General features: G+C 28.2%; 1 protein-coding gene across 1 annotated transcript; it reads left to right on the top strand.

Moving 5' to 3' along the window:
* The first annotated feature begins 1,210 nt into the window (after window positions 1-1,210).
* LOC105149976 (CAAX prenyl protease 1 homolog) lies at window positions 1,211-9,206 on the top strand. The gene is made up of 7 exons (XM_011062753.2): window positions 1,211-2,023; window positions 4,241-4,541; window positions 5,068-5,214; window positions 5,516-5,719; window positions 5,982-6,497; window positions 6,708-6,851; window positions 6,926-9,206. The coding sequence occupies exons 2-7, from the start codon at window positions 4,440-4,442 to the stop codon at window positions 7,142-7,144; spliced, it is 1,332 nt and encodes a 443-aa protein (XP_011061055.1). The 5' UTR covers window positions 1,211-2,023; window positions 4,241-4,439; the 3' UTR covers window positions 7,145-9,206.
* The last annotated feature ends 653 nt before the right edge of the window (window positions 9,207-9,859 follow it).

Raw genomic sequence — 9,859 nt, forward strand, 5'->3', positions numbered from 1 at the left:
CAATAAAAAACTGCGTATCAATCAAGAAATTTTTTTCCAAGGATAAAAAGTGAAAAATTTCTCCATCAACTTCAATGGTTAAAATTTTCACTTTTCACTTTTATCTTAGGGATAAAATTTCATGATTGATACCCAGACTTACAATGACTGCGTTCAGCAAACTCAACAATGTCGCGCTGATTGGATTATATTTTTAGATTTAAAGGAATAATCTTATCTCAGTGAAGAATTATAAAATGGTTGCAAAACTGTTGAGTCTGCTGAACGCAATCATTAAATATCCTGTAATATCACATTACGCATTAAAGACTGATTGCGAATTGAGGATTAGAATTCAGCCAATTAGAACGAAATGGATTAAAATTAAAACTACCTGCGATTGGTCGAATTCTAATCCTTAATTCGCAATCCTCGATCTCCAATGCGTAGTGTGACTCAGGCATAAAGCTTTGTGTCCACAATGCTCGGATGAAGAAAGAATCGACCAATCGCAATGGTCATGTGATCAATTGTTCAAATAATTTGTTAATTTTTTCTCTGTACGAGATCTCGGACCAATTTCTAGTATCATCGAGCTTTAGGCCGGAATCAACCTATGCATTGAAGATTGAAAGACAATAAAGAAATGACAACAAAGAAATTTTAGCTTCTATTTTTTTTTATTGGTCAAATTTCAATTTTTCAATCTTCAATCTCAATGCGTAATCTGATTCTGTCTTTGAAATTGTTCTAATAGTTCAAACGTCGATATGTCGACTATAAATCGACTTTGTGCTGTTAGAGTGGCTAATTACAATTGAATGCGAGAAGAATAATCGATTAAATATGATTCATCCATTTCTTACAGTTTAAGTCTTAAAACACCTATCGTAAATCCAAGCTAAAGTGAATGTATAAGAAAATATTTCCCGTTTAAAGCATAAGAAAATAAACCAATCAGAATCTTTTATTTCATAGAAAGGAAGGAAATAAAGAGCCTTGATCGGTTAATTTTTCAACGCATTAGGTCCTGTGCACAATGGAGAAAATATTAGGAATAGGAATAAATATTAAGATTTCAACCTATAAAAAAATCATGTATTTCGGTGTAACTGATATCTGATAGGTTGAAATCTTTAATATTTACTCCTGTTCCCAATTTTTGTTCTATTGTGCGCAGGCCCTTATGCGTTATGCAAGACTCTGTGTTCCCGCCATTATTGCAGAAAGCGAGACGATGGCACGAGTTGCATGCCCCAGGTCTTTAACTCGCGATCCGTAAATCCGAGTTCGACTCCATCGATTCCACCTGCGCGGCGCAGGATGCGCCCTATGTACGCGATTCTTTCGCGTTTAAGAGAACACCCCGCTCCACCTCGCGATCAAATACTAAAATTGTGTTTTCGCGGAGGACGCGAAGCACCGGAGCACTATTGCTCCAATACAAGCAAATACGAGTTACGTAATATCCTGATTCAGTCAATGGCATTTAAAGTTATATAACCTTAAAAGGCCTATTGTGAATTTTACATTGACTCGATACGACAAAACTGTGAATTAACTACGTGTGACCTCGAAGAGGCATACACTGGATCAGTAGATTTATCGTATAATACTATGACTCTTATGAATGGATCGGAAAATAATATAGGGGTGTAAAGAAGAAGAAGAAAGCAGTAAGAAAATCAACATGTTGGATTGGCTACTGCTTACATTATTGCGTTACGGTCTTCACTCTGATTGGCCCATTCGCATAGTGCTCGTGTCTTATTGCTTAATTCTTCTCAGTGGACCATTGCCATGGATTTTATCTCTCTCATTCCGCATAAATCGTCACGGCTATTACTTTAGCGCGAGATTCTGAACATCCTGTTAAGAATTTAAGCAGAATCACTACCCCCGAAACAGCGTTATTAGGCGAGCCACCTTTTAGCGCATGCGCATTGCAGCGCTGAAATCCAGTAACGTATATACATAGTGTGAAAGAAAGGTTCTATAATTTTGGCGGGATCCGATCAGATCTGGCAGTAAGAAAGTTAATGAGGTACGTAAAATAGTATTTATTATAATATATATTTGTACATACAATATGAAATCCAATGTCGTTAAAAGAGCTATTAAAAAAACAATTAATAGAACTTTTTAAAATTCTTGGTTAGATGAAAACTTTTTTAAAAAGTGATTATCTCCCCATTTTGAATAAAGCTTTTTGTACCACGTGTAATGTCAGCATTGCGTATCGTAAAACAAATTTATTAGGACATTCACAAATGGTTAAACATATATATGAAATGAAAGATCGAAATCTAAGCCTCAAAAATATTGATAATATTTCATATAGTAGTAGAAAAAAAAGAGCGGAGATGAAATTAGTAACATTTTTTATTGAGCATAATATTGCATTTTTTATATGGCTGATTATTTAATACCTTTAATAAAAGGTATTTGTTTGGAACCTAATATCTACAAGATTTGTCACTATGAGTCGACTCAAGCGCAGCAATATTGTTAAAGATATTTTAATTAAACGAGAAACAGAAAAATTATCCAATTAAAATTTTAAAAACGTTATCGATTAGCTAACGACACATTTTAGTCATTTGTAAAATTCGAACTCATTTTCAATCAGGAGATATTAATTATATCAATTTTCAATTTCTGATTTAAGACATTTCGAATTCCATAATGCACACAATTTATATCTAAAACATAAATAATTAGTTAATTATTTCTGTTCATTGGATTATTAATTTAATTTAATGTATTATGTTCATTCATTTTTTTATTGTCATTCTGTGAGCACATTTAATAAATATTTAATTAAATTTCTTTATATATTAAATCAAATACTAATTATTTTCTTTTGCTGAGCTTATTTATTCCAGTTAAGTGCCTCCAAATATCTCGTACCAGTGATGTGCAATAAATAGGCCTGATTCTTTTTGGCTAAACTTTTGCACCAGTTTATCTTTCTTCTTCTCCTTTTCTCCTGGAGAGAAAAGAATGAAAAATGAACTGGTGCAAAAGTTCAGTCAAAAAGAACAGGCCTAATATTAATAATTATTTATGTTATGCATGTTTATATCATAATATTTATAATTTTATAAATGTTAATATTTAAATAAAACCTTAGAATTAAATATTGCACAGTATAAAACGTTAATTTATTTTTTACTTTTAATATTTTTTATACTTAATCAAATATTTATTTTTATTTATTTGAAAAAAATATAAATTTCTTTTCTGAATACTGATAAGGTTTTGGGCAATTTTTCTTATCCTTAGCAACAAATGATATTCCATATAATTTCTGTCAAATAAATTATTGTGCATTATATCCATTTTTTGTGTGTTTATTCATTTAATCTCATCTCTTTAACATATTTTTATACTGTAATATGAAGTTAGATGGATAGTTTTATTTATTATTGTTGTCAATTAGTTGACGTCTTTGACCTATGTATATATAATATATTATAATGTATAATCTCGTCATTTTTATTACCAATTGACTCCTTTCCTTGTCTTGATTATGGTTTTAATAACAATTAATAATTGAAGAAGATTAAGTAGTACTATTTATAAATTAATATATAATATTATAAATGTTCACCTATTCTTATGAAACTTTATAATCTTTGAAAAATCTATTTTGAATTGGCTTGTTATTGCAAAGCAATATAAAAAATTTTTAATTAGCCAAAGAAAGTAAAGATGATAATTTCTCAATAAATGCATTTATTTGTATTTATATAAATAATAATGGAATAAGTTTTCTTGAAACGAAATAAATTTCCTTTAAGTCTTCTTCAGTCGTAAAGATATAATAATTATATTTTAAAATATGAATTAATAATGTTACATTATTAAATAAAAAATTAATGTTGAAAATTTTTATTTTAATAACTCTCTCTTATTAAAAGGTTAAAATATTTATTTTATTTTTGTTTAAACTGTTATATCTTGTCTAATTTATTTTTATATGTATTCAATCTAATATTAATTTATACTTTAAGTATATTATTATTGTTTTCTTACGATTGAAGAAACGATCTACTTGAAATTGAAATTTATTCCATCATTATTCATATTAAGAAGGAAATAAACTTATCCTTAATCTCCTTTTGCTCATATCTTTGGTTTTTCACCAAATTTCTGTCGCTTTATAATCCTTATTGATTTACCAAAAAAGTGATATAATTTATATAGTTACATCAAAATAGGGCCTTACAGAGCCTTTGTAAATTTCACATTAATACAGCACTGATGCCGCAGCCGGACGCGCAATGCGCATGCGTCAAAAAGTGACTCGTCCAACACACTATCCTGAAAAGGTTTAATGCTGGATCGTAAGCAATCACAAGAATAAGGCAACGCATGGTACTGTGACTATAACTGGATCGGAATCCATACAAAGAAATTAAAGAAGATCAAGAATATCCTGTTAATATTTTAACAAAATGGAAGCACTTGTGGATTTTTGGGAGAAACATATTCTTGAAACAATTTTATGGATGATATGGTTATTGAACTTTTGGCATTATTATTTAAATTTTCGTCAGGTAAAAATCTGTCTTTCTAATCTGTAATCTTTTTTTTTTCACTTTTTAAAACAGCTAGGATTTAGTTGCACATTTCGATCGATTTTCAGCTTGGTTCATTCCTGCCCCTTACTTCGCCCGCGCACATCTAAATGCCGATCCGGCATGAAATGTGCAACTAAATCTCAACTTTCGATATTTATCATGGAACATATTGGAATGAATTCCGATCGGAATTATTCCACTTTCCTTAGAAAACAATAGAAATCTAATAATTGAATAATTCCGATCGGAATTCATTCCGACTTGTTGCATGATAGGTGCCCTGTTTTAGAATAATGCTTAGAACACTGTGTAATTCTAAAATTAGCAAGATTTTATATTATTTGTCGATTAAACTTCCACATATTTACATATTTGTATTTTATTTATGTCACATTTATTTCAATTTTTATTTTAATTTTTATATTCAGAAAAGATTTTAGAAATGTAAATGTATGAATTGATGTAATTACAGGCAATGTTTTTGATATATGTATATTTACAGAGAGCATTGCTGCGACGTCTGGTTGATTTACCCAAATCGATTGAGGGTTTAATGAGTAAGGAGATATATGATAAGGCTCGTGCGTATGCATTGCACAGAAATACTTTTGGTACAATACAAGATGTATATTCTAAGATTTATAATACCGTGAGTATCATAAAACGTGTCTACGAATTCTGTATACTATTGATTAATTTTTTTTGTCAATGTGTGGATACCTGGATGCTCATTGAATTTTAAACAAACATTTGTTTTGTATTTTTGTGCACATTTTTTATGTCAAAAATTCTACCATTCGAAGTTTTGCTATCTCGTTTTCGCTTCTATATTTTAGTGGGAACCTTGTAAAAAACGGCAGTAAAAAGATAAATTATGCATTGACAAAAGCGTTAAAACAGAAATCTTTTAGATATTATTCATAGATTTGCATTATTTTGTATTTTTACAGTTAATTCTGGTATGTTATGCCTATTACTATTTCTGGCAATGGAGCATTAAAATAGCAAAGTATTATAATTTCGACCACAAGAATGAAATACTGATAAGCGCAATATGTATGCTTATCATAGGTGTATTTTCTCACATATCCAATGTGCCAATAGAGATATACGATACTTTTGTTTTGGAACAGAAACATGGCTTTAATAAACAAGTAAGATTCTCTACATACTTCAACTTAAAAAGAGATTTTTATATATTAGGTGTTGGAATTAATTCGTAGCGTTTTACAAGTGATGGGAAGTACTTTCATTAATGTATTTTTTAATGCTCATGTGAAATAAATAACATTCTTTCATTAAAAAACGCTACGAATTAATTCCAACACCTAATAGCTTTATTTATACATTTAATTATTGAGCATCAGATTTGATTGCAAAAGATCTTTGCTAATTATTATTACTATTTATTTGCAGACAGCTATGTTTTTTATTAAGGACGAAATTAAGAGATTCCTCGTGACTCAAATTATCACTTTACCTCTTTTATGTGGTATAATATGGGTTGTGCAAAATGGTGGCGATTATTTCTTCTGGTACTTGTGGTTATTAACTGTGGTAGTATCGTTATTCATGATAATTTTGTATCCAGAAATAATTGCACCATTATTTGACAAATATACACCATTGCCTGAAGGTGAATTAAAGCAAAAGATCGAAGAATTGGCAGCTTCCTTGAAATTTCCTTTGTACAAGCTGTTTGTAGTTGAAGGCTCCAAAAGATCGTCACACAGCAATGCCTATCTGTATGGTTTTTATAAATACAAAAGAATAGTTCTCTTTGATACACTCATCAAGGATTATTGCAAGAAAGACAGCAATGATGACGACAAAGAAATTGGTTGTGAGACAAATGAAATACTGGCGGTACTCGCGCATGAATTGGGTCATTGGAAACATAATCATGCTTTGCTAGGATTTCTACTGAGTCAGGTATAACTTTAAAGTTGATTTATATTGTCATTTATATATATTATTTCGAATTGGCCTTACAATATCAATAATAATATCTTAATATTTGCTAAGAATTGACTCTGCATTTATTAAAGAATCACTTAATAAAATTTAATAAAATATGTTGTACATAACCTGAGAATTCTTTTAGATTCGTTTTTGTATTTAATAATATATATATTTTTTCAGATAATACTTCTAGCCAATTTTATTATGTTTGCCAAACTCTTGCGATACACACCAATGTATAGCGCTTTTGGCTTCGTCGATAGTCAGCCCATTATTATCGGTCTATTTATTGTAACAATGTATATTTTAATACCACTAAATACAGTAAGTATTCATTAAATTTTTCTATTGCACATAAACAGAAAATTATTCACGCAAATTCTTTTTATTATTTTCAGATCTTTAATTTTATTATCGTGGTGATCAGCCGAAGATATGAATTTCAAGCAGATCATTTTGCCACAAAATTAGGCCATGGCGAGGCTCTAAAAGCAGCTCTTTTAAAATTACAGAAGGATAATTTAGGATATCCTTTATATGATAAATTGTATTCTTCTTGGAATCATTCACATCCGCCTACCATCGAACGATTGGAAGCGATAGATAAAACCAAATAAGGGGCGAATTTTTTTATTCTACGCGGTTTTCATAACTTTGAGGGCATGAAAAATGAAGCCTGAAATTTATCGATACAAAAGCATAATTTTTGTTTACGTTATTTTAAATATCATTTTCCTTTTTATTTTAATTCTAATATCTAGAGTTGAACGGACCTAAGTCCGAGATAATTATGCTTCCTGTTTATTGTCATAATGTCAATACGATTCTGTTTTTATTATAATATCTGTTACACTCCGTTCCAGTTGGAATAAAATTTTTAATAGAGCTTTACTTTCTATCGTACAACATTTTTATATTTTATATATATATATATATATATAAATATATATATATATATATATAAATATATTCCAGCATTTAATACTTACAATGTGTAAACACTTTTCCAGTATTATTAATCTCCTGAAAAATGACGATATTTTGTAAAGTATTTTCTTTCTATTTTTAGGAATTTATCTCATACTTGGGTATTTAGAATATATTATATTTTTCGAAGACGTGACTTTTATATCAGGAAGTACGGTTGTATCTCGTGTATTAAATCAATATTGTATATATTATATATATCTATCAGAATTTATGCTTTACTTTCAATATATCGTTATTTATCATTCGTAGAACCTAAATGCCATTAAGTAAAAGTTTAAATTAACTTTAGGATATGATAAACGCAAAATGTAGGTTCATACTCCATTTAGCATTGTTTTTACAATACTGGGAATTTGTAAAAATATATCACATTTATGAATGATCCACATATTTATTCTAGTGTTAATAGATATAAGTCTTTGTCATGACTGCTAAAAAAAATTTGGATAAAATATACTTAAAAATTCTCCGATTTCTACAGTATGACAATGTCAAGGAAGATAAGATATCTATCACTTCCAGTGAGTACTCTTGCTGTTCGATTATATGTACAACTTATATATGCGTATATAAGTATATCCAATATATCCAATTATATATGCATATTATATATATGTATAAGTGTCCAATCTAATTATGTACTCGTTAATGAACATGATGAAGGCTGCATTTTTTTATTTTTTTAGTCTTAAATGGCTAAAGATAAAAATAAAGAAAGATAAAAATAAAGAAAGATAAAAATAAAAAAAGATACATGTATGCATTCATTTTTGTAAGTTTAAGTATAAAAATAAAAATTTAATTAATTTTTTTTAAATATTTGCAGTATGAATCTCGTAGCTAGCTTTTGTGTGTGTGTGTGTGTGTGTGTGTGTGTGTGTGTGTACACACACACTTATTCAAGATTTTTATTTCATTATATATGTCCAATTTGCGGATGTACCTAAAAAATAATTTATATTGAGTATAAGTTATTAATTTTTTTGTAAAAACGTTTTTTTTTTTAAATCAAAAACATTCATTTAATCGTGATTGAATTTATTTTATTACTCTATTGCAATAGATTAAAATAAATAAATGACAAATTTTTAATTAGTCATAAAAAAATCTGTTATAGTATCTACTTGTGAAGGAAAATAAGAATGCACTGAAATAACTGAATGTATTTCCTTTACATGACTTGATGCATTTCTCATACATTATATTGTGCTGTCTTGCCTATGGTTGGAGTCTGTATGCTTCATAATTTCGTCAAACTCAGCGATATCAAATATAAGTTTGGAAATATTTGCGCATATGTATCGATCACTCCTATTAATTTTCTGTGCAATTTTCATTACAAAAGTTATTGCAATCTATACTAATACTTACCTATATTACAAATGCAGTAACGTTATATTATACAAGACGATTCCGCAAAAAGAATACAAATGAATATGTAATATTGTAATTTTAAATATCAGGTCTTTCTACTCGAACTCATTTTAACAAACGTGTTAATTTATCAAAGAGTTTTTTTGGTATTTTATAAATTACTCTGTGATTTCTATCTCGTTTAATATCCCCTAACAGTGAATGTGTGTGCGTGCTATTATATTTAATCAAATAATATTAATATTTCAGATATCTGAATATCAATAAAAACGTTAATGTAAGATATTAATAAAAATGATTCTATATGTGATAAAATACGATCTTACGATTTTACAATTGATTATCCAATATATAAAATATAATTATCCATATATATAATAATTTCATTAAAAAGAATTGTGCATAAATAAAAAATTGTTTAATCATTAATTGTTAAATTATTAAATCAAGCGATTAACCAATGTTTATAATTAATTAGTTAATATTATTGAATTAAACAATTATCAGAGCGTAAAAATTAAAAGAAAAATAGAAAATTATCTTTTTATGAAATATGATTTTTAGATAGTAGCAAAATTAATTTGGTTTATTCTATATTTCACGTATTTAAATTTAACGAATCATTTTTAAACATATTTGAATAGTGCACAACTTTTCTGAAACCATATTATTTAACATGCTCGTATTGTAATAGCCGCAATTAATATTTAAAGGTAATTATATATTTTCACTGAAATGAAAAGTAATTAAAATACTTCATAAAATGATCTAAAAGAAAATACTTTATATATAGGACATATGTGAAACTGTAATGCAACTAGAAAGAGATGATTCCTCGTGCACAAGCAGGATGAAAATAAAATACAAATATTTTCATACATCTCGTTTCTGAGAAAAATAAGTTTAAAATTGAAGAATTAATGTATAACTTATATATACAAATATATATAAATATATTAATAAACTAT

The sequence above is a fragment of the Acromyrmex echinatior genome, chromosome 7 (assembly GCF_024713525.1).
Source record: "Acromyrmex echinatior isolate Ae372 chromosome 7, ASM2471352v2, whole genome shotgun sequence".
NCBI lineage: Eukaryota > Metazoa > Arthropoda > Insecta > Hymenoptera > Formicidae > Acromyrmex > Acromyrmex echinatior.